The following is a 24819-nucleotide window of genomic DNA, read 5'->3' as shown; positions in this document are numbered from 1 at the left end:
AATTTGATCTGCTTTAAAGAATTAGCACCCGCTACCCACGAAAGATATGACGATGCAGCGTTTGAGTGGAGATTGTGAGTAATTTCAACTAGCCCGATAAGCGTTTACTAATTATTCTAAGATGGAAGCTTTCCCGTAACGAGAAGAGGGAGTCGATCATTTCTGAAGATTCGCCGGATCTTACACCACAGGTTTTGAAGTTATTTACTGAGCACTATATTACAACACGGAAACATCTTCCCTTAAGGAAGACGGTATGCCATACCTTGATCAGCTTCACTTCTCAGTGGCAGCGGCTATCTAGGCGACAAATCCCCCATGCAGTGAAGAAGGATGTTCTTAACGTATAGTTTACCACATATTACAATTTCGATTATCAGCTAATAGATTAAGTTTATCCGAATAACTCTTACGCGGAAATACGACCTTCCTACTAAGCCTCGAGAGCGATTCATGGTTATAGCCAAAGATATCGACTATCTACTCCACTGCCTTTTTGTTGACGATTAGCACGACTATGTTCACGAGCGGGCCCGAGTATAAATTGTAAGTGCCCTTTCCTTATTTGCAGGGTCTGGTGCTCGAGCTAGTGCTATTATGGAGTCAAGCTCATATCGAAACTCTAATGAATGTCTTACCTATAAGGTTAGTTAGTCATCCTATCATATCAAGTTTCCTTCTTTTCTTAAGCTGATTCTGAATCCTAAGCATATCACCCTTCACGTTAAATGGAATGGTACCGATTCAACTTTGCGTCGTTAGGTAGTCATCGATTCTGAATTCTTAAAGGGCTGGCGCTACCGTAAGGATAAGCACCAGTGAGTCAAGAAAAAAACGGATGTATGCATACCGCTAATTTCTCGACTCTAGACCTAAGAATTGGTTCAATGAGCACCCTATTCTTAGATTAAACTTCGTGTTTTAGGTTATCGTTCATGGCGTGGCAGATGGCGCATTCCATAACCTCTCGACTCTTAATATGGTCCTTACGGTACGGCCACCACCGGGCAGAGATTCATAGACATTCAAATGGAGCGCAGAATCAATGAAGCTACCGTTTTTCAGAATGATCACAGCCGATGGACCTAATGCAAGCAAAGGCCTTACGTTCTCCTCTCTCCGACATCATTTTGCAAGCCTGGCTACCCGAAGCGGGTTTTAAAATAAATTACGCGTGCATGGAATTCGGGGTGGTGTCGTAAATAAAATTGATCGTACGTACTATGCTAGTAGAGAAGACAGCAAAAGATAACCTTGTGCAGCTAGTGCCTCTCAAGCTGCTCGTGGCCAAGCCCTTAACCATCAAAGCCATGACAGTTATCTCAGTTATCAGGCTCCATATAAGTCGATAGATGTACAGGCTGCATATTATGACTTAGAACCGGACTACGACTGCCGCGACACCTAACAGAGCATGCTGCACTACCAAGATTTAAATGTCCCGCTTCATATGAATGCAGCTGCTCTCGCCGAATTCTAAAAAGACCCTGAAATAATCGCATTAAATGAGCGAATTAGTTCTTTGACTTTGAAAATAAATAATCGGCCTGATTTAAACACATCTTTTGTCAGGGACCGGATCTCTCTTTACGGAAAGAAGACGAAGATTCTGCAGAAGCGAACATCTCAGTTTGTCCAACAATGGTGGAATGCATCCTACGACGAGTATTTATCTGGAACTGAGTTCAAAGAAAAGGATACCACGCCTCTCTTTAATATCTAGCGGAGATATTCACCAGAGCGTGGACGTCTTATTTGCCCTGATACTTCCCCTGAAATAAGGTTAGGATAATCGGGGACGCCTTCATATAGAAATGCTCGTTTGTGTTTGCCTAACGAGAGCTTATCACTTGTTAGAGAGCCCCTTTCCACGTAAATAGATATACGAAAGATCTTTTCAGATTGTTAGCACACGACCATTAGTCTTAAACATTTTACCTACATAGACGTTTTCATCATCTACCAATAAAGGATTGAACTGCTCCTCCGCAGATATCGCATAATCTATGATATTAGTTCAAAATTTCACCTGGTCTCATATAATAGCTCACCTAATTGTTCGACCTGCTAAATCAAATGGATCCGACGAATATGTGACGTGCACGTTTTGTATCCATGAATTAACATCTTAACGTATGGAATCACAGCAGCAAGGCCAGATCCGCTCGCAACAAGAACAACGACTTCATAGTTATTAATAGTTTCACTAAGACCATGTGGTCCACTATAGAGAGCCAGGGAAGAAAACTGGGTTGCTCCAGTGGCTTGAATCCGTCGGGTAATAACAGCAGATAGTCCATGGCGAGGCTGTACCAAGAGATCCAGCTCTTCCTGATTCTTATATGACCAAGATGTGATTGTGAAAGGATGTGATTGTGTCCATGACCAGAAGCTGACTGATGGTAGCCATAAATTGATATATTGCCCAGCCATAACTCTCACTGGTCTCGGCACACGTAGTCGAATTCGGAAAAGAGTTTTACTCACACTACCGTCCTGAGGCTCTGCATCCGCGAGCTGATAAGATGCTGTAGCTATGGGGCCGCCACGGCCCGAAAAAAGCCCGTTTCTATACAGGAATACTATCATCTGTAGACAGCTTGTGATGGTAAGAATCCTAAGGGTGATATAAAGGTAATATCTGGAAAGGTGCCTCTCTTTTGGAATATGCTGCTAAATTCCATAGACGCTGGTTATAGAGAGAGCCTGATGGACGCGAAGAAATAATTCGTATGAGATCCTTCGAAATAGCGGCAAGGACAATATTGCGATTATACCCAGACTTCCTGCTCCCTAGAAGCCGGTTCTTGTAAGCAAAGGATCCTCCTATCCTTTTTTTATTTCACGTACAATAATCGTTGCCTGGGTACTGTGACCCTAAACGGCCCCTTTTTGGTTTAATGATGCAATCCCTAGATGGAACAAAACTAGGCATAATCCCACCCACCCAGAAGCACGATGAATGCGGCGGAATGTTCGCAAAGATAAGCCCAAAAGATCAGCCAGATAACTTAGGTGGCCCGTACATAAAGGGAAACATAAGTTGATCAAAGACAAAGTTCCTGCTCGACGACCCACACCTGCTAAAGATTTCTCTTTGAGTAAAAGAACCACTAAGTTCACTGCGATATAGCTTATATAAAACAAAACCATGGCGCGACTCCATGGGCCTATGAGCGGATGGCGACGAACGACATAGGGATATATAACGTGTCGGGAGGCAAATACCACAATAGACCTTCTCTGTGATGACAGTGACTGCATGAGCTTGATAGAAAGTAGAGTAAGAAAAGTGCCGCCAGCGGCAATTGCATAGACTGTTATTGTTTGCATAGTAGGAGCTAGGTATCGAAAGATCAAGAGATAAAGTCCTTAAGGATAGTGCTTATATTCCGAAAGCCTTTTCTTTTTCTTGGTTATGTATGTCAAGATTTCAACAAGGGTACAGCAAATTGGGTCGCAGTTATAGTTATATAATTTATTAATGAATACCAAGACAATTCATCACCCACATGCATGGTGAGAGTGGCCAGCAAGGGTTAGAAAGTATGTCAATGCGCAGTTCTATGCAGAGGTCGTGCGACCACTATGCGAATGTGGCTGAAATGTGGAATCACTATATAGGTTGCAGGCTTATGATATAGTCATGCCGTAGAAATATAAAGCTGACTAGTTCTCCAAATATCATCATGTTCACAATAGCTCTTCCGATTTAGATACAAAATGTTCCTGTTTCTACTACTCGCAATCCTTTATATACGCACCTCCTATGGTGGCAGTGTTAAGGTCATCGACCATGATGGCGAATGTCTTATGTGGTCGGATGATAACCATGGCTGCACGGGGTACTCGGAGCCTTTCGCTCTCCTTGACGGTGATGACTGTTCACGTTAGTGTATTTCTATACTTATGTTATAGAACTATTGAAGTACTGATAAATCTTATTAGGACTGAGCAAGGTTATAAAGGATAAGCGCGAATATTTCAATAAAATTCGTGTTAATATCTGCGGCACTGAAAACGGTCTACCAGTCGCATGGATAGAGCTGGATCAGAGTGGTCTTGTCGTCTTCATGAATCAGAATGGAGATCACAGCGTTTGTATACTGGAAGATGGATTTAATGTTAGGAGCTCATGCCCCGCCGCCTCGGTATTTATACCGTCCTCTAGTTCATACGCACACCACACCCAATCCTATGTCACAGACTTACCATTGGATCCATTCTCAACTCCGATGGCATTGAGCACATCGTCTTCTACTACGGTCGTGCATTCGCATTCACTGCCACTATCAGCATGTGGTTAAACAGCAATTCAAGAAGATGTAGCTTAAATAGTGATGCACCGAGGCATTGTCGAGTTAAATCTCTGTTTATCCGATTAATGATGCTTAAGGCCATTGTTTCTTTGTGGCAGTATGTAGTGGTGCTTTCTATCAATCATCATTAAACTGCTCCTTTGCTTCCTCCACCCACGTAGTATTACATAATTTGTCTTAAACGTGGACTTAATAGTAATTGGACGGGGAGCTAGGCTGGCTTCTTTACTAGCGAGAGATTCACACCATGGCTAGAATTTGGTAATGACGAAGGGCCGCTGATGGGAGATACCTGGAAAGGCTGCAGTGTTCCCACACATCACGGCACCACGAGAAGCAAGAATTTCACCTGCTATATCTCACTATGGACCCTTCATCGACACACTTTGTTAAACCATTTAATACGTCTAACAACATACACTCAGGATCGAGCACTTTATCCCACGATCCTATCGGAAGATCATTGGATAGATGTCGAAACTTTCAGAGGCAGTTCCGTGAAATCAAACTATCTAACCGAATGCTTCGAGAGGAACTTTATCTGGAGAGGGAGGCGCACCGAAAGTCGTAAGAGGAACTTTGCCAGCAGAGAGAGAGGCCTATCTTAGAGTACAAAATCTCCTATAGGCAGCCGATCACTGGGTGACTATTTAATGTGACCATATGGTCTATAACTTATGCGAAGGACCTCCGTTTGACACTGTCAGGAACTGTGAAGAAGGAGGCTACAACAAAATATTCGACGAACGTGGCCTCTCTGATCTCATATGCATGTCCATTATGGGTCCTGTATCGGCAGTACTTCCTTCTTCGTTCATTACGTCCGGCGGAAGAGTCACGCAGCACGTAGGATACATCCCTGACTGGGGCGCTGGGCATGATGGGGCTGCAGATGTGTATGGAAAGGCTAGAGCCCTTGTTATCGGGGACACGAAATTCAACTGGTCATTAACCAACGCCTTTAATGTTATCCTGAAAAACAGGTTATATGAAGATTCACCATTGATCGACACAGTCAGGCCTATCGAGCAAGTCCAGCATTACGGCGCTGTCTACGGATGTCGGTATGTGTATATTATCAGCAACCGGGAGCTCGTGGTAATGCGGCTCCATCTAGCACCATTCCCAGTTCGAACATCACCCAGACCTCAACGCACCCGCCCACCACCCTCACATCAACGGGTGATATCTAGTTCCACAATTTCGAAGCAATTGACAGACATGTCTATTGATGAGTCTTCCTTCAAAGCTAGTATTGGGCTGGTGGAATACAAGAAAATTCCTTGGAGCGCTACAAGCGGACTTACGATCAAATTGGCATTGTATTGCCTTGTTCGTTTAGCGGCCGAGGATGGAAATGATCTCAAACCCGATTATCCGCCTTTGGCATCTAAAGTGGGTCTCCTATCCACCGCCCCGCCGAGTTCACAACCGCGAAACCCTATACCAACAGCAAGCACTGTCACCAGTACACCACAAGCAAGCAACGAAACGGAAGCCCAATTCTACGATACCGTCATAGGAATGAGCTCTCCCTCCTTCAACTCCCAGCCTGAGTGTGATGTCCGAAAAGTAGCGACGCTGGAGTTCTGCATTTATCAGCACGTAGCCTATATTATAAATACAACATGGACTGACCTGCGCGAGCTGCTGAAGGATTTCCCGCAATTTAATTTCCGAACATTGCTCTACAAGTTTGAATCGAGGAGACTGCTTCCACTCCGCGTGTGGGTTCGCTTCTAGCCAGGTTTTCAACTCCTCCACAACTGTGTGTTCAACATGTTCAAGCGTTTTCTGGAGGACCTCGTCGCTGTTAGGCAGACTCATATGGAAGGGTATGGACCGGTGAACTTATGAGAAAGTGTAAGCCGTTATCGTGAGAACACCGTGAGCTGGAAACTTACCTTCAAAATGCTACAAAATTATACAAAACCAAAATGTGTATCCTCCACGTCACCGCAAGGCAAAAGCAGTTAATTAGATGGCAGATATTGGTTTCATGAAGGCTTTGTATAAGGTATGGCACGATTGCTGATTTTGATCTGCCTAAAGGCCTGTCTGGCAACAAGGTTAGGTTTTCGACTGCCTCGCGCGAGGTTCATCACGTGGTGCTCTGAGAGCCCCGTATTGATAAGGAATCACTTGTTCACCAAGGAAATGTGTGGAACCAGCACGATCCCACGGTTTCTTTTTCCTTTGTGCACTCTGTATAAATAAATCACTCCAATGCCTACTTTATCCCTGTTTCCGCTATCGTCCGCCGTAGGCCGGCTAGCAAAAGAAAGAAAAAAGCCACACACCGCGCCACAGGAACAGCACCTCGACTGCGCCACTTGGAAACCTCCGTATAATAAACAAACTGCTCGCGCCCGATTAATCCAACCTTGACTTTCCGACTTCCAAGCAAGATACATAAGAGTGGACATTAACTCGTCCTTCTGCACCCACTCCTGGTTTTTCGATCGACTATAAACAGTGTTCCCCCCCCCCCCCCCCCCCCCCCAACCCTCCCGGGCGGTTCACGCAGCATCTGCATATCTGCATTCAGCTTATCGGTGTGCGACGATGGGCGACGCCTTGCGCCCAGGTGATGATGAATTCAGTCAGGTCCTTCAGGAGAGTCTCAAGACATGGACTTCCTATTTAGCTACCGAGAACAAACAACATCTACTCCCCCGGCAAGCCATAAACATGAGACCTCTCGTCAGCCAGACCCCGTCCTTCCTCGGCGATGGAATTGCTTCGTCTGACGAGACGATTTCGTTCGCTTGCGAGGAGAAGGAATCAGCACAAGGGAAAGGCAGTCTTATCGTTAATGGCAGATCAACATGGAGGACTTCTGAAGGAATCTGTGACCTACAGCCAAAGGTCCTGCCTAAGCAACTTCTGTTGGCAGTTGGCAGTCGATTAAATGTGGAACTGTCTGAAGACTCTCCTCTGTCAGACTGGCCCGGAGTTCAGGGACTCTCGGGCTATGACAAGGGAAACTATCTATCAGTTCTTTACTTTGCATGGGCCTACATAATATCTGCTCGATGGGTTGAGCTGCTTGGTCGCTCTGCTGACCACGAATGTCATATGGGCTACACTTCCGATGGGATGGAGGGTCCATTGCCGCAGTCGGACAATCAACCCATGGTTGAAATTGACATCGGCGACGATGCTTGTGAGGAGGAAGTCCTCTGGTGGCGGGCCATTCTGTGTTCTAACGATGGCTGGGATGCAACCGCCAAGTATAATGGCCATGTCTATTTATCACCATGGTCGATTTCGTCAAAGAAGAGGGGATTTACCTTAGCCACCAAGGGCTTTTTGGGCGCCAAGTCAGAAGCCCCATTGTCTGGGGCCGCTCTCAACTACCTTACTCGTTTCTGTGTGCACCACCGGCTTTACGCTCAGTGCTCGGTCGCCCTTGCTGGGGTTCTCTACATTCCATCCCTGAGGGGGAGAACAGTATCACTTCCGCTTCTAAGACAAGCTTCTCGGCTGGAACTAACACAGTGTGTTGGTGGCTCACCAGTTTCCATTCCAGATCTTCTCATTGAGCTTAACGAATTGCTTCCTAAGTACATGACGTTAAGCTCCAATACGTGGGGTTTACGTTCTCTTCTGTGCAGCACCTTTTTCAATCCAGTTATTGAGTGCAACCTTGTCAGCGCCTGGCTGAATCCGGCTTTTGCGATTATCGATTCCATCTCACCCAGAAAGAATGAATTAGCCGCATTTTTGGCCAATCGAAACCCTCTACTCGGGACCCTCTGGCTGGGTGCAATTCTCACAGATCTGGCAAAGACTGTCTTGCGCGACATACGAGCTGGAATGACGGCTTTGGATCTTCCAGCTTCGGCCTGGGCCACAACAATACAAACATTTATGACCTGTAACATGGGAACCAGCAACGGTGAATCGATACGCCGCGATGATGAATGCCGCCTATTGTTCATTACTGCCTGCGAAGGCCATGATCGACCTCCAATATGGCCTTGGAAGCCCTTTGGGGACACACAACTTTGCGACACAGACCTAACGGTCCGACAACATGCTCAATGTTTTCATTGCTTAGAATATGAATCTTGGGAATGGATATTGGCGAATGGCCATTCAATTCAGGATTTCGGGAAAGTTAATAGCAAGACCCCTAGCCAAACAGCGCACCCCCCAACATCACATATGCTGCACTGAGCGATTATAACTATGATTTCTTCTCGCAATCGCTTTCGGAAGTAGCCACCCGTGGGATATTTCAATGGTTAAGATCAACGGGGTATCCTCGCTGCGAAAAATCCTTGTACCAGCATTCATGGATTGATTTGGAAGGCACTGACGACGAAGAAGAGCCTGATGATGCGGAATCAGACGCGGAAAAGTACTGGAGTCCAAAGAAAACGCACGTTGAGAGCTGGCTTGACGGAATCGAATAGCGCTCATGAAATAAGTCAGACCGTGAGGTCGATGTATTCATGAAAGCCATCTGGGCCGCCAGCTGGATGTTCGTGACATTTGGCACAGATGGCATATACCCCTGAATCGCCATGATCACCGGTTTGACAGGTTTTCCAGGTTTCCCCTTCCCGCATTACTGACGCCGTCAACTGATGGATTCCCCGGCCCCCACCAATAGGTTTGATAATTGGACAGTTTACCACCGATGCCCACGGCCCCTCCGAGCTATAGATCCCGCCACCGCTTTTACCCACGGAGGTTCTCAATTTTCCATCGTGCAGCAGACAAGCGTCAATATCCTGCGCCTGATTGGAGAGCTTGACAGAGGGAGAAAGGTAGAAAGGGCTCACAGTTTCAGGAGGACAGTCAATAGATGATTTTCTGGATGGTACCGGTTTTCCCACATATGGGCGGCTACAATTATTGGATATCAGACTATCCATGTGCTGCACCAAATGGTAGATTGGGGCAGCTACTGATTTACTAGTTGGTCGGCACTTTAATACGTGGCAACTCGTACCAAATTATTATGACATACGAACCGCATTTCACGGCGGCAAAACTAGGGTTTCATGCTGCGCGTCTCGCCGTGTAAATGCAATCTACGCCGCACGGAAGTTTATGCACGCCAATTTGATATTCTCACAGCTGTCCGTCATTCTCAGTGCTATTCTAGTTTATTTATTTTTACCTTTTTTTTCGACCCCGACTTAGTCCTCCACCAATGGGGCCAGGCGTAAAAGCTCAATGGATGCATCTCTTGGATTATTTCAGCAACCTGCGCAGCGATTTTCCCTTTAGTATCACGGGGTAGGCCGTTCCAGCACTCATCCAGCGGTTGATCTGGGTTAAAACCCATCACAATACACCCGGACACACGAGAAGCATTGAATAACAACTGGGTGACGACACGATTAAGAGATTTTACTAAAGATTCTGCTTCCAAGGTGCCAGATGAGGTTTTCAGTCCAGCCGAAGTTTTGTCATTCCTATTGGAGCAGAAGGCCTCGCCTTTTGCCGCTGTTGCTGGCGTTAAAACCTGGGGTAAATGAGGCAGCGAGCCAACTGAAGAGAGATGGCTCTTGGGTATAAGAGGGACGATAGGAATGAGACTGAGGGCGAGCGCAACGGGGAGGCAAAGATGCATTCTCCCAGGAAATGACGGAGGGAAAAAAGTGGGGAGAGTTAAAAATGGGTGACAATACACGGATAAGCGTATCTCACATGACACTAATTTCTGGAGGTACCTTTTATCAATCGACTTTAACATTTTTTCGTCGTAACGTTCCTACAACGTAACCACAGCTTCAAAACCAGTGCAGGCTCATTTTTGTATTTTATCTCCCTTAACAAGAGCACCTATCATGGAGGAAGGGGATACTTGGACGAACCTATTTTTCTCTGGCAGCCGTCCAAACATTCTGAAAACGAACGAACTCGAGGGCCTAAAATTCCGACCTTTTTGTGCTGAAGACGACAACTGGGAACTAGGAAGCAAGGTCGATACATCAAGAATACCAGATGCGAATAGTATACAGGTGTTTTGGCTTCGGATCAAAGGGCGCAGAAAATATATCGGCAAAGTCGTAAGTGGAGACAATCATTATACGCGTGCCCCGATTAATCCTATCCAAGTTCCCTTGCTATTCTAAGCAGGATGCCATGATACAGCTTCATCGTATCGGAGTATTGCTAAATCCGGAAAGGATAGACAATGCTGTGTTCGAGTTTGATAGATTTTATCGGGAGGCTCGGGCATACAGCCATATTGACCTATTCTGTTCCGCCCGTGAAAGAATTTATTTTCCACAATTCCACGGAGTGATCACGGATATACCAAAATCTCGATTTTCTTCTGGGTATTGCCACGAGCGAGCGATTGTGCTGGAGGCAATAAAACCGGACTTACGTTCTCGACGTGTTCTCAGTGAAGTTGTTAATCACCAGTCTCAAAGCTTCTTAGCTATCCTTAAAACGCTATCCGAAAGATTTTGCACCACTCCTGAGGTGATTTCCTTAAGCCCGTTTGAGCAGGAGTGGTATCATTCTTTGCTGAAAGACCGACTTCGTCGCCTGGATGCTTTACATCGAATTGGCATAACCCATGGCGACATCCATGATTTCCACTTTCGACTTCCTAATGACATTTACGATACAGTTCTATACGACTTCTCTGAATCGTACACTTTCTCCATGAGGCAGCCTTTTCGGGTGAGTGGCGGAAGACTTCGACCTTTAAGCCTTATATCAGAGGGTGAACGTGAACGTGTCCTTATACACATCCTCAGTCGGTAAGAAAGAAGATTTAAATCTTTATATCGTCACTAACATATGTTCAGAGCCGCCTCACGAGATCTTCGCTCCTATCTGATACATTTTAACCATAAAGCTTCCGTTGCCGGCATCTATTCTAAACACATTTCTTCTGTTGATAACGCACTCTGGCAGCCTCTAGATAAAGAGGCGGAATTGCTAGAGTTAATCATGCTGAAAGTCTCCTATCACCCAGATGGTCAGTTTTTATTTATCCGTTCCCAGAGTTTAGATGTTAATTATTAACTATGCTAGACTTTTCAATGCCGACCTTAAATTCCATTTTCCCTTTTTTAGAAGCCGCCTGCCCAAACTCTGACCTCTGCTGGCACATTCGTCGAGGCAGGCTTTTACGTCAATATGAGTCAGTTTGGGCAGTCTTTTGTGACGATAAATCCAAACTCCAATCAATGACCTTTGATTGTGAGCCGCAATTTGAAACGATTGAAAAAATGAAGGACTCGCGCTTTATACTTTGCTTAGTACCACATTCCTGGGGGACTGCGTCATTAAAGACGAAATTTGTTTTTGCCGGACTTTATAAGCTACGGGAATATTGCGCTGGTTTTATTTTAGCAAAACTTCCCGGAGCAATTTTAAGTCGAGCCGATTTTTGGAAAGAAGCGGAGTCTATAGGAACTTGGGATATAGATTCATGAAGAATGAAATGTGATCCCCTAAGGCTTGCAGGGCTTACGTGATTAATGCCTAAGGCAGAGAGGCACTTGCCAAGTATGTGCTGGGTATTCGCTAGGAAGTGGATTATGTAATTTTAGTCTACTTGACCGCACTTAGATATAACCAATGACAACCATGCGATTCTCTTAGTATCACATTCTCATCTCTCTCTTTCGATCTCTCTTCTTTTCTCCCCCATGCATGCAATAAGACAGCCAGCTTTGGTACTCCTTCCCCTGGCTTCTGAGACTTATATTTACTTAACCTTTAGGTAGTTCCTAATTATTAGTAAGTAGAGGCTTTCCTAAAATAAGCCAATAAATATTAATTTTCCTAACTTACCTATCCTAACTCCTTAACTTTTAAAACTTTTCACAGAATTCTATATTATATCCTATAAAAACATTCCTACTTATGACAATGATCTTACCCAAATTTAAAGCATAGAGTATAAAAGGAATATCTAGCTAGAAAAGGCTAAGATAATAAGTAGCTTGATGACCCTCTCAAAACTACCTAAATTTACTATTTTATATAAAGCTATATTATAAAGAAGCAAACTATTAAAAAAGATAGTTAAGGTGATTAATAGTTACTAACAGATTTATCACTAAATATAACTAGGGGTTTCTATAATATATCTAAGTGTAAGGGGTCGGTCGCTGCGCTGGTTTCGCGACTTTATGTAAAGGTTTACGATTTCCAGGTGTAAGGCCTGTCAACCGGGTAAGATACAATGACTTGGAGAGGAAACGAGGATATATTGTCTGTGTGTGCCAAGACTAACTCTTGCCAAAGAAAGAGGGGATTCAGGGGAATCCTGGACTATGTGTGTCCCCATGTTCACGTGGGAGCCATGTGACTATTCCTTGGCAGTTCGTTCCTGATACATGATCGATGCGGGTGCGATCAGGTGATTCCGTCTCCATGTTGTAAGGATATTTATCCGTTACACTTTACCCATTGCACCAAAAGGTAAACAATATGTTAGATCAAGAGATCTAACATTGCCAGCGCACTATATACCAACGTACGACGTATGAATTAGGCATAGCCAAATTCTATCACTGGGTTCAACCCATAACACTAAGCTATACTATAACCGGATAATAACCGCGATCCCTTAGGTGGTGTCAGTACTGGCTGGTGGATTTGCTGGTTGAGCTGCAGCACTGGGGAAGATGGAGTACGGCAGGGCACAACGACCAAGGGTGTAGTTTGCTCCCTCACCTGCATCTCTTGCGTCCATCTCTTCTTAGTTCTTCAGCTTAGTGTCTTCGTTCCTTTGGACGCATAATTCATCGAATTCCATCAGTTTCGTGATTGCTTTGCCAAGTCTGACAGGTGGTTAGTCTTTAAACGGGATTTAAGGCAGTAGGAAAGGTAGGAATAAATATACTAGAACTAGTCTAAGGCTAACGTATTTCACATGCGAGTGGTCCACACAAGCCAGTGGTCCACGCCAAAACACATAGTAAAAGCGATAAATTACAACATGTTAGTGCAACAACGGTTTTGTATATAAACTGGCTCTTGCAGCCTAATGCTGCTTATATGATATCTAGTTACTTTATATATTTTGAGGGAATTTAATAGGCTGGTAATTGAGATATATATATTTGTAGAATCCAGCGGCGTAATTTTTAATACCACAACAATGGAAGTATTCAATTCGTTTAAGATTGATATATTATATTAAAAATGCTTATCAATCATTATCGGCAAGTTATGAAGCTAGATAAAAACGTTAGTTGTTGAAATATAAGTGACAACTATATCGCTTTTACTATGTGTTTTTGCGTGGACCACTCGCTTGTGTGGATCACTCGCATGTGAAATACGTTAAATATTCTAATATATAAGTAAGAGCTTAGAGATAGATTTTACTTTGGTATAACAAGTCTAGGAATATATCTATATGATAGCTTTAAGTATAGAGGTACCAAAGGGCTTCTTAAGAGGGTCAGGAAAATAATTAGTAGAGTGTTTCTTAAGCCGATAGCTAGTATATGGAACATGCAGAAATATTTTCTATAATCTCAAGCTTATAAGCTTACCTTAAATAGGGTTATAGGGCCTTATAGGATATCCCTTAAGCGGAATACTTAGAGATATCAACAACTCGCTTAGCAGACATCAAAAATGCATGATTGTAATAGGTCGCATTTCGTAGGGAGTCGAGGCTATACGAGAGTCCACGCCCTAGGAAAGGGAAGAGATAAACAGGGGATGGATTGCTATTAAGCAAGACTTTTATAAGTCGAATAAAAGATACAGCCATCTGTATAAGGCAGACTCCACCCCTGCTATTATATGAGTTCGAGGATGTTTAAGGGGCTTCTTGTGGACAACTGCCTAAGTATTACATTGTATATTTAGTAAGTGATTCTCTTTCCAGACCAATTCCTGGATTCGTACGCCAATTTGTTTCACTTGAACATTTGTATATACTCCGTATGAGGGCTATGTATACATGTTACTTCGCTTGTGCAATACGGGCGCTAAAGTATGGTAGAATTGAGAAGCTAGCCTTGATTAACAGCCATGAGTTAGGCACCAAGTCAAGTGTTAATTATACATTAGAAATACAAAGCAATATCAGCGAGTCGAGGAATATGATCTCCTTAGGCCCGCTGTTGGGTTCGATCGGCTGGGATAAGTCCCCGATGCCGTAGGTGTTTCGGATGGATTGCATAGGATCTGGGTGGCTCTGACCTCTGGCGGTAGCAGAAAGCCCCCTTTGATTCTAACGCGATCGGCGTATTGTGGTGCACCACGATGGTCGTCTTTCAGCAGCTCTCGCGAATATAGAGGGGACTCAAAGTTCTGGAAACAAACCGCTAGACAGGTTTTGTCTTGCAGTTGTCCGAGGCATAGCGCCGATCCCGAAAGGCCTCCTAGCGGGTCTTCATCATTTTCAGTCCGCCATAGGATCGAAACATTCTGCGATAGTACTTCTCTGTCCCAGAGATACTGCGAGCCTTCTGTGAGCGCTGCCTGTGCTTCCCTTGATATCCCGCTTTCTGATCTCACAATGGTATTGCCTGTGGGAATATTGAGGCCTGTCACAAAGACTGGTTTTCCATCAAGAAGGTCTGTATAACTACCCCAACCAACCACACATGGTGTTCGATCAGGGGATGTAACTTCCGGTAGTTCCTGGGAATTTGTGATCAATGATAGATCATGCACAAACCCAGTCGGGAAACGAAGGGGCCTTGCTGAAATCGGATCGTAGGTAAAAGAGATGGTCCCGATCTATTCTCGGTAAGTTGTTAGACAGCCACAGATGATAGCAGAGCAAGCATACCTGTTTTGAATCTCCAGCGAGGAACACTTGCTGACCAAGTGGCGAATTACCCATTGGATGACGCCGAGCAGACCCAATCGCTCGCATAGATAACCCACTTTTGATGGGGGAATATCGAGCCAGTTTTATCTTAATGTGACCATACCAGTCTGCAATTCGAAGGAGAGGAGCTGATCGGATATATCGGAGAGTAATAAATGCATGCGTGGGGACGGTTATCGCCTCTTGGCCTCCCGGGAAACGAATCTTCAACCCAAGCGCAGCGTATGCCTCGACGCAGTCTGGCCTTGCAGCAATTGCAGCGCCTTTTGAAACCATTGTCCGGGTCGGTGTGTCCTCAAGAATATCGTATCTTAGTCTTAGGGTGCCAAAGGTGCTTGCCGGTCCATCTTGCAGCCAGGAATTCTCCATGTCGGCACGGCTCTTGAACAGAATCACGATGAAACCACTTATGAAAACTCTTGCGCCGAGCGAAGTTGGGAACATTTCTCGTAACAGGTGAAGGTGATGTCGAGACAAAAACTTCCGAGGATTGAGAATAGCAGGGATGGGGTCCGATTGGTACTTTGGCCACATCGTAGTTGTCCTTTCCATGAGCCCAGTTGGTTTGAGGTGAATCTCGAGACCCCCGGCATAAGCGCCAATCGACCTGGTCTCATCAAATCCTGGCGACACCACCCATATCCACTTGTGCTCCGATTCTTCCACCAGATATACTGAGTCAAGTTGGCTAAGAGATGGGTGGTGCGTTCGAAGCAATCGTTGATTTGTGTCTGTCACTTTGGGCTCGATCGAGGCACGCTTAGCTGCAGCCGCTTTGTCGCCCCACTCAACAGAGTCTGTTGCTACAATAGAGTTAGCTGATCATCATTTTCTCCATCGCCAAGTGGAAATACATACTAGGCACAGGAATCAAATGTCGCAGCTCGTGTAAGGACCCCACCGGTAGATAACCATCCTGATCGTTGGTGACGCAGTCCGCTGGAAGAACAGGGTATGGGAAAATCGAGTCATCCGTGGAGGATACACGTTGCTTCTTCGATACCGGGGAGCTCCGTCCAGGCAACGGAGGCCCTTCTCGAGAAGGCATCGCGGATGGGGTAATCAGGTTGATTATGATTGGGAGAAAAACAGCCTTGGCGAGTGGGTCAGAATCGCCTGCAAGTTGTCCATTGTTCTCGGAGTGGTCACCTTGTAAGAGCGGGTCCTTGGATTCCTCACTTCTGACTGGCCCCTGAGACCCCCGAGCGTCCGCCGCACCGCAACCTTCCCGGCCCGCGTGCAAAAACCTCAGTGTCACACCCTTGAGCACAGGTCAGGATGAGTTCCTACAGAAATTGAGAACAAACCGAAGGAAATGGACGAAAAACCATACTCTCAGATTGCACGAAGGAGAGAAGCTAAGCTAAGAATAAGTTGTGGGAATATGACCCCTCATTTGTCATGTGACCTTTCCCTGACCGCCTTTCTTTCTGTCATCACCTCCAAGGTTGAGTGCCTGGTACATGTTGTCGAGATGAAAAAAACAAATAAAAGGCCTTAGACCTCTGTGCCGCATTGATCACCAACCGAATTTCAATTTGCATAAATGGTGGGCATGGTCATCTAAAATATGCGACGCTGAGGGCAGTACGACCGAAGACCAAAGCCAACTCAGCTGAAAGGGGTCAGTGAAGTGGTCACCCTGCAGATTATGATTCTCACCCAGGCTCACCCCATTCTCACCCTGTCTATTGCGCACTCACCCTAACCACCCGAGTCGCGCGACCGTACAGCAACGCTCACCCATTTCTCACCCCGGCGACACCCACCGGACTACTGACTGCACATAAGCCACACGCCGGTGAGTTAGTAGTTGGGTGGGTGACCACCAGCGAATCCTCACTGTTGTATGTTTTTTGCTTTTTTGTACTATTATTATAATAACAATGAAACAATTGTGAAGTAAAGGTGAGTGAAGAAGAGTCATAGATCCTTCGCTAAGCTAATCTTGTCTCGAAATGGATTGATAATTTACAACTGTATGAAGAGGTGTAAAAGGGGTGGTTTATATTTAGGCCAAACTTGGGTATCAGGGCATCAAATGGGTGTATACGACACTGAGCGCTATGCCCCTTAGTACGCCCCGTCCTCCATGTGATCCCCTAAGGCAGGGCTTACATGATTAATGCCTAAGGCAGAGAGGCACTTGCCAAGTGTGCCGGGTAGTTATTCGCTAGGAAGTGGATTATGTAATTTTAGTCTACTTGACCGCACTTGGATATAACCAATGACAACCATGCGATTCTCTTAGTATCTCACGCCGAAGCGATATGCAGGCTACCATTTTTCAAAAAGCCAATCTCGTATCCTCATGGGTCGTTTATTTCGCGATTTCGATAACGACTTTGCCGATTTGTTGCCCACCCTCGAGTCTTTTGTACGCCTCGCGGAATTCCGCGAAGGGATAAACGCGATCAATTATAGGTCTGACTTGGTGTCGTTCCATAGCCTGAAGCATAGCTTCGAACTCGACCCGCGAACCAACAGTAGATCCAGTTACTGTGAGGGATCGAACGAGGATGTCAATTGGCGGAAGGCCGCCACCGAAACCGCTTGCGAATCCAATCAGGACGACGACGCCAGTGATCTTGGTCGATGCTGCGGACTTCACGATAGTCTTCTCTCCGGCAATATCCAGCACCTTGTCAACACCTTTGCCACCCGTCAGAGCAAGGATCTCCCGATCCCAATCAGGGGTGGTACTGTAATTCACAACAGCATCGGCTCCAAGCTCTTTAAGCTTAACGGCCTTCTCATCCGAGGATGTGATTGCCAGGACACGAGCGCCGAAAATCTTCGCAAATTGTAACGCAAAGAGCGAAACACCACCAGTGCCTTGGATCAGCACGGTCTGGCCCGGCTGGAGCGGCTCAACTTTGTTAAGGGCCGTCCAGGCGGTAACAGCCGCACAAGGAAGGGAGGCAGCCTCGACGTAGGACATATAACGAGGGATGCAGACGAGTGCGTCTTCGTTAAAAGTCACATATTCAGCTAACAGCCCGTCGACAGTGAAACCAACACTACTTGAGCGATATTCCGGGGTGTATGGGCCAGCAATCCAATTTGCAGTGCAGCCGACTGCGACGCGGTCGCCTTTTGCGATCCGCGCGACATCTTTTCCGACTGCAATAACCTCTCCAGCACCGTCAGAAACAGGAATACCGTTTTCCTTAGTCGGCGCACGATATTCACCCCTCAACAGAGCCGTGTCGCGGTAGTTCAGTGAAGCAGTGTGGACCTTGATCAGGACATCGCGCGGACCTGGAATCGGCAGAGATTCGTCACGAAGTTCAGCGGTAATCTTGTCGCCGGCTTTGGCAATGCGAACAGCTTTCATTTGTGCCATGTTTAGGGTTTTGGTTTTGGCTTTCAATTGATTGAAAGATGTCGAGAAATTTAGAGTCCCTTCACATTGAGCATAATGAGGGGAGTTGCCGAGCTAAATATCTTTTGAGGTGTTAGGAAGCGTTCGGTTAGGGTAAAAATGATGACGTTTCCGTCTCCTAAATTCCAAGTGAATTAGTGATGGGATTACGATAGCACCGTTGGAGCTGACAATTTCTCGTCGGCTCCCACCGGTATCCCACCAAATCTCAAATAATATTGAACAGTGCTGATGGAGATATGTCAGTAGCTGTTCCAAATTTTCTCTTTAGAGATTCATGTTAGTATTCGTTACGTCATTTGCAGCGCCCGTTCTTTTTTCGAGAGCCATATCGGCTGGAAACAAGAGATGTCAAATGTAAAGCGTGATTAATATCAAGAAAGAAATAAAGAGACTCAAGGTGTAACGGGCCCTGGCACGGATAAAAGTTTGACCAACTGCCTTTGACCTCGAAGGTCCCCGGGTCCTCCATGATCTTCCAAGGTCATGTGACCTGATCTTCGCTTCGGCATCGGACTATCGATTCATCCGGGTCTGGAAAGTTGAAGACGGGAAATAAATATCAAGCCAAACAGAATCAATCGCTACACAAGTGAATCTTGGGATTATGACCCTGGTTGATGGTTCCCTTCTTACATGATTAGATTATGGTGGATGTTCTGTCCATTGATGTACTTAAGCATATGCTAATGGTCTAACATAGTGGTCAAATAGGCTGTTCATACGAAGATATATATTTTCCCAGGCTCTATGCAAAATCACCATACATTACAAATTCCACATACCACTTCAGATCTGGGGCATACATGTATTAACTACAATTAATTTAAGATAGAATTTCGCAACATAAACATCACGGATTGAAGTATCTCAGATGATGTCTACTTTTAAAGGATCAATCTGCCCTGGGCTAGAATAGGCGATGAGTCAGCTTCCCCAATCTCCAGGACTCCAGGCCGAGGTCTCTCTGTGGAGGTTCCCAACCTCCATTGCCATTGTCTTCAAATAGTTATTTTCTGGCGTCATGCATCGAGTTCTAAAAAGAATCAAGAGACAAGTTTGAAACATGAGTTTTAGCAGAAAGCGAGCAGCCCTGGCTTGTACTTTTTGTCGCAATCGGTAGGTGACCTGTCTCCGATTTCTCATGCCAGTGCTAAGCGAAACGCAGGAAACGGCGATGTGATGCTCAAAAGCCGTCATGCGCTCACTGCAGAGAGCTAGAAGTGGAATGTCACTATGATGATTTACCCTCCCAGAGGTTCGTGTCGGTTGACTATCCATGGGCGAATGTCGTCTTACAAGGATAGGATCGACACCACCGGTGGCACTCGAGAAATCCTCAGCCGCTTACGTGACATCGAGGCAATGCTGAAGACTCAGTCATACCAGATCTCAGACATCAAAAAGTCCCATATTGGTGCCCATGCTGTCCCCGATGCCTCGCCACCTGGCCACACATCGGCGGCTATTGCAGGAGACGTTCCGAATGCTACCATGCCCTCGCCCTGGGCATTCTCTGGATTAGACATCCAACCCACTTTGCCAGAACTACCCCCATTGACAATTCCAGTCAAACACAAAACCTCCTCAAGTTACCTCCTGAGTTTACCCCCAGTCAAATCCCTCATCGGGGAGTATCCGACCGATTTGTTTTTCTTGTTAGAATCACGGGCCCACCTCCCCCGGAGCTGTCATTCGAGACATGGCCAGTACCAGAACCGTCAGTTGGAATTGAAAGCGATCTTGCTACTAATCTAGTATCTATCTTCTTCGCATCAGCCCATCATGACCATCCAATCTTGGACCCAGGCGGGTTTGAGGATATCTTCAGCCGGTTTCTGGAAAATGGGCCTGATTCAAGTATTGAATCGGCTTTATGCATGGCTGTCCTAGCACTTGGTGCCGTCGCTGCTTCGCCGCCAGATGCGCATGCATTTCTTCATTCACCCCCAGGCATGGAGTACATGCAGCACGCCATGCCAACCCTTCTCAGCCAGTCAGCATGGTCAGTCTCATGTAGCCTCATGCTACCACAGGCACTCGTTCTTGCTAGCGTGTATTTCGCATATATCGTCCGCCCCCTTCAAAGCTGGCGACTCATCTACTCTGCCACGACAATAATCCAGTTCAAACTTTCAGGGTAAGGTTTCTGACGGCCCCAAAGATTGAACATCTCTAATCATAACGTAGAATCGATCGTGAACAGAAAGAAGCTTGGTGGCGTGAGAGCTTGATTCGTTTATTTTGGTCCTGCTTTTTGATCGAGTGCGATCGACTCGCCGAGCTGGAACTCCCACGAAGTGGGTTGCAACATCTGATGGACGACATTAGTCTTCCGGAGTGCACTAATCTTGGGATGATGCAATCGACCTGCTACCTTGCAGAGATATCTATTCGAAGATTACTAAACCGCGTGCATAATTCCCTCTACCCGAGCAAGAGACGCGGCTTGATGCTATCGTCCACCACATTGACCACCCCGGACGAGTTTTCCATGGATGATATATCATCCATGAGTGCAGTCTGCGATGAGCTACATTTGCAACTTGAGATGTGGCATTCTTCGATACCAGACAGCATTCGTCCAAAACTCAACATCGAAGCTTCCATGCAGGAATCGAATGATCGCCAGGCAATACTACGAATTCGGTATTTTGCCGCGCGTCATATAATATACAGACCATTTGTTCTCTTTCTTGTGACCCACGATGTCACCTGCATATCCCAGGATATTGTTGAGAAGGCTGGGATTTGCATCGAGAGCTGCCGGTGTTACATCCACAGCACGACTCGGATCCTAAAGCACCCGAGCCAGTACACGTGGACATTCTCTTTATCGTATGTGACCTGTATCGAGAAGTCTTTGACGAATACTGACTAACACAAATCTTACAGATCACTGGGTGCCATTGTTATTTTAACGCTCGCTTCACTCAATCCCGCTTTGCAACATTTGGTGACGGATATTGACGCACTACAAACCCTGGCTTTGAATAATATTCGACCGTGGGCTTTCTCCAGTCTTGAAGCTGTTATAACTATACTTGAAGACGTTCAGAAAAAGCAAAGACTCTTCACGCGTATGAATTGCTGACGAGTCACGAGTCGACAGCTCCTGCAATGAGCCTGCAGGGGCTAATTTACAGAATTCACGCGAATACGAACAACGTACTCGGCATTTCCTTTATTTACAACTCTCCCCCAGTGGGCTGAGCAATGATTTCAAGACCAATATCACTCTCCCAGAAACTCCCTGATGGATACGTATACTTCTCCAAAGCTGTGTCAGTATAGCCCGTGGAATATCCTGGATCGAGTGGTGTGACATAGTGCGCATTCTCAATCTTGGAAGGATGGCGTAGATTTTCCCGGTGGCTATCGGCATTCTCGAGCATTGATTTGCGTCCGCTGATAGCGATATAATCAATTGTGCTCAAGTGAGATGTCAATTCTGTGAGACCCATGGCACCATTATGAGGTACACATGGGACATTGAATTTCAGTGCCATGAGCATGACGGCCTGCGCGAGTCAGTTAGATAGAATAGCCGAGAAAGGATAAGGTAAAGCTGCACTCACAAGACATTCATTGACGCTGCCAAGTCGCACGGCATCGATTTGACAAACATCGGTCGCCTCCGCCTGCAAGAGTTGCTTGAAAGTGACGCGATTTTGTGCCGCCTCGCCTGTTGCGACGCCAACACCGTACGGTCTGAGAGCCTTGCGAATAGTCGCATGTCCCAAAACATCATCCGGGTTGGTTGGTTCTTCAATGAACACCGGTTTGAATTCCACCAGCTGTTTCATGTATTCGATTGCTTGGGGAACACTCCAGACTTGATTGGCATCGATCATGATTTGGTGTCCTTGATCATATCCCAGAACCTCTCTCACTGCGGCCAAACGTTCCCGATCAGCCTCCACATTGGTTCCAACCTTGAACTTGAACGTAGTATATCCTGCCGCAATGGTTTCTTGGAGTACCTCTCTCATCCGGTCTCCAGAGAAAGCTAACCACCCCGGAGACGTGGTGTAGGCTGGAACCGCTCGATTTTCGAGAGCTTCTTGCAGGCGAGACTCTTTGTCCTTTTGTGTTTTCTTGAGCATCTCAATGCTTTCCTCGGGTGTGATAACATCCGTAATGTAGCGAAAGTCAATACATCTCACGACCTCCTCCGGATCCATGTCACAGACGATCTTCCAGACTGGTTTTCCCAGGATCTTGCCCCAGAGGTCCCAAACAGCATTCAATACTCCCGCGACGGCCAAGTGAGTGACACTCTTCTCAGGGCCGATCCAGCGGTATTGTGAGTCAGATACCATGTACCTCCATGTCTTTCCCATGTCGCGTGTCAGTTCATGCATAGTTTTACCCACGACCCGTCGGGCGAATATGTCAAGCGCCATGCAGATCAGCTCGCTGCCTCGGCCGTTGCTAAATGCCTATGGTGAAACTGTCTCAGCGCTGGAATTTCACCAAGAACGGAATCTCAGACTTACAATGCCCTCTCCAATCAGAGATCCTTTATTTGTTTTCAGCTGGATGTAAGGATGTGAGCCGTTCGTGCCTACATGCATAGCATCCGACCCTACACCGTCTAGGCTCGTAGGGAATCGTAGGTCAATGACTTTGAAAGAAGTGATTGTAACATCCTGTACGTGGACGGGGAAATCAGCACCCATTATGAAATATATCTGGAAAAAGTATCAAAGAGAAGACTGGAAAAAAAATCATTGAACCCACGGGAGGATGGAAAAGAAATAGTGCTTTGATTCCCACTATTTCTACTTCCCACATCCATAACAGCCCCGAAATAGGATAATAGCATATCATTGCACTCCCCAACATCGTCAAGATCTGGCAGCGAAAGCCGATTGCGGGGATTTCCCCCAGTGGAGTTGCCGCCTCCCCCCGTGGATGATCATTGGCCAGTGAGACAATATATACCTACCTGCACATGTGGTTGACATATTCCTATACTCTTGATTGCTTTCAATCGGTTCATTGTCTCAACAGGCAAAATGGTCAATTTTATTCTTGTCACGGGTGCGACCGGCTTCATCGGCGCCCACATCGTCGACGTGTTACTCGCTCGTGGTATGCGAGTGCGTGGCGCGACACGTTCGCTGGAGAAAGGCGATGCTATGATCAAGGCTCGTCCACAGCATTCAGGGAGACTGGAGTTTGTGCATATCGATGACTTTGAAAAGCCTGGGGGCTTGATGGAAGCCGCTCAAGGAGTAGATGGAGTGATCCATACGGCCAGTGTAAGCCATAGCGTCATTGATCTTCCCCGTTTCCAGTCACTAACGACTGGTTCGCACAGCCTTTCACATATAACACCACGAACAATGAACGCGAGCTTATTCTTCCCGCAATAAATGGCGTACGAGCAGTTCTCGAAGCGGCTAGCAGCAATTCACAAATACGGCGCGTCGTCATTACTTCTTCCTTCGCTTCCGTCCTTGATACCAATCGCAAAAGCCCTCCATATTTCACCTACACTGGTGCGGATTGGAACCCTCTCACCTACGAGGAGTCTGTGGACCCAACTACGAATGCTATAATTGCGTATCGCGGGTCGAAGAAATTCGCTGAGCTGGAAGCCTGGAAATATGTGGAGGAACACAGTCCGACGTTCGATATTGTCGCACTATGCCCCCCTATGACATTTGGACCGGTGGTGCACCCCGTTGTTCACGTGGATAAACTGAATGAGTCGAATGCGATGTTGTGGAAGATTGCCAGTGGAGAAAACCCTCTGCCTGTTGCACGAGTGCCATTCTGGATTGATGTGCGTGACCTAGCCATTGCCCATGTTGAGTCACTACTTCGAGAAGAGGTGGGTGGCAAACGATATGTTCCTTCGTCCCCAGAGCGATTTTCCTATGGCTTGGCTGCAAAGATCATAGCGGAGGAGTTCCCTGATCTAAGAACCAAAGTCACCCAAGAAGACCAAGTCGTTGATGAGAGTTGTGGGTTGGATGGTCAAACTGCTGCAATGGAATTGGGATACAAGTATCATTCATTCCATGATACTGTAAGAGATCTCGTATCTCAGTCAGTCTCGCTAAGCGAAAGATCACGCAGCTGTTAGATGTTTACCTGGCGAAATAAATACCTAACCAAATATGATAAATGAGCCTCCTCTCGTATTCTTCATGTGTAATGTCTACCTCAGGGACACGCCAGTCTTCATTCAGATTCTACAGGTGTTTGGAAGTTTAGATTCTCTGGACAAAGTCGGGATTCCTAAAAGGTCTAGTATTCTGGCCTGCGCGCCTAAGGCCTGCAGTCCCGTTCGTGACTTTGCTAGTTCTTCTCTCTCG

General features: G+C 46.2%; 9 protein-coding genes across 9 annotated transcripts; 6 read left to right on the top strand and 3 right to left on the bottom strand.

Annotated features, from left to right (window-relative positions):
* Window positions 1-1223: 1223 nt before the first annotated feature.
* Window positions 1224-1723, top strand: N7447_004656 (uncharacterized protein; the record flags this gene model as incomplete). Its single annotated transcript, XM_057228931.1, has 2 exons — window positions 1224-1344; window positions 1485-1723. The coding sequence occupies 2 exons, from the start codon at window positions 1224-1226 to the stop codon at window positions 1721-1723; spliced, it is 360 nt and encodes a 119-aa protein (XP_057088272.1).
* Window positions 1724-3717: 1994 nt separating this feature from the next.
* Window positions 3718-4151, top strand: N7447_004655 (uncharacterized protein; the record flags this gene model as incomplete). Its single annotated transcript, XM_057228930.1, has 2 exons — window positions 3718-3889; window positions 3949-4151. Coding segments are annotated over 2 exons (375 nt in total), but the record flags the coding sequence as incomplete, so codon positions are not given.
* A 688-nt stretch (window positions 4152-4839) lies between these two features.
* N7447_004654 (uncharacterized protein) lies at window positions 4840-6062 on the top strand (the record flags this gene model as incomplete). Its single annotated transcript, XM_057228929.1, has 2 exons — window positions 4840-4886; window positions 5027-6062. 2 exons carry the CDS (start codon window positions 4840-4842, stop codon window positions 6060-6062), a joined length of 1083 nt encoding a protein of 360 aa, XP_057088270.1.
* Window positions 6063-6884: 822 nt separating this feature from the next.
* N7447_004653 (uncharacterized protein) lies at window positions 6885-8740 on the top strand (the record flags this gene model as incomplete). Its single annotated transcript, XM_057228928.1, has 2 exons — window positions 6885-8441; window positions 8462-8740. The coding sequence occupies 2 exons, from the start codon at window positions 6885-6887 to the stop codon at window positions 8738-8740; spliced, it is 1836 nt and encodes a 611-aa protein (XP_057088269.1).
* Window positions 8741-14351: 5611 nt separating this feature from the next.
* On the bottom strand, window positions 14352-16153 carry N7447_004652 (uncharacterized protein; the record flags this gene model as incomplete). The annotated part of the gene is made up of 3 exons (XM_057228927.1): window positions 14352-15011; window positions 15064-15908; window positions 15964-16153. The coding sequence occupies 3 exons, from the start codon at window positions 16151-16153 to the stop codon at window positions 14352-14354; spliced, it is 1695 nt and encodes a 564-aa protein (XP_057088268.1).
* A 1272-nt stretch (window positions 16154-17425) lies between these two features.
* On the bottom strand, window positions 17426-18451 carry N7447_004651 (zinc-dependent alcohol dehydrogenase family protein; the record flags this gene model as incomplete). Its single annotated transcript, XM_057228926.1, has 1 exon — window positions 17426-18451. The coding sequence occupies one exon, from the start codon at window positions 18449-18451 to the stop codon at window positions 17426-17428; it is 1026 nt and encodes a 341-aa protein (XP_057088267.1).
* Window positions 18452-19726: 1275 nt separating this feature from the next.
* Window positions 19727-21584, top strand: N7447_004650 (fungal specific transcription factor domain-containing protein; the record flags this gene model as incomplete). The annotated part of the gene is made up of 4 exons (XM_057228925.1): window positions 19727-20210; window positions 20270-20630; window positions 20681-21328; window positions 21386-21584. 4 exons carry the CDS (start codon window positions 19727-19729, stop codon window positions 21582-21584), a joined length of 1692 nt encoding a protein of 563 aa, XP_057088266.1.
* Window positions 21585-21678: 94 nt separating this feature from the next.
* On the bottom strand, window positions 21679-23172 carry N7447_004649 (uncharacterized protein; the record flags this gene model as incomplete). Its single annotated transcript, XM_057228924.1, has 3 exons — window positions 21679-22011; window positions 22069-22932; window positions 22990-23172. The coding sequence occupies 3 exons, from the start codon at window positions 23170-23172 to the stop codon at window positions 21679-21681; spliced, it is 1380 nt and encodes a 459-aa protein (XP_057088265.1).
* Window positions 23173-23511: 339 nt separating this feature from the next.
* On the top strand, window positions 23512-24587 carry N7447_004648 (SDR family oxidoreductase; the record flags this gene model as incomplete). The annotated part of the gene is made up of 2 exons (XM_057228923.1): window positions 23512-23757; window positions 23817-24587. 2 exons carry the CDS (start codon window positions 23512-23514, stop codon window positions 24585-24587), a joined length of 1017 nt encoding a protein of 338 aa, XP_057088264.1.
* Window positions 24588-24819: the final 232 nt, after the last annotated feature.

The sequence above is a fragment of the Penicillium robsamsonii genome (assembly GCF_028829455.1).
Source record: "Penicillium robsamsonii strain IBT 29466 chromosome Unknown utg000002l_segment0_segment0, whole genome shotgun sequence".
NCBI classification, from domain to species: Eukaryota; Fungi; Ascomycota; class Eurotiomycetes; order Eurotiales; family Aspergillaceae; genus Penicillium; species Penicillium robsamsonii.
This window is presented reverse-complemented; position numbering and strand designations above follow the sequence as displayed.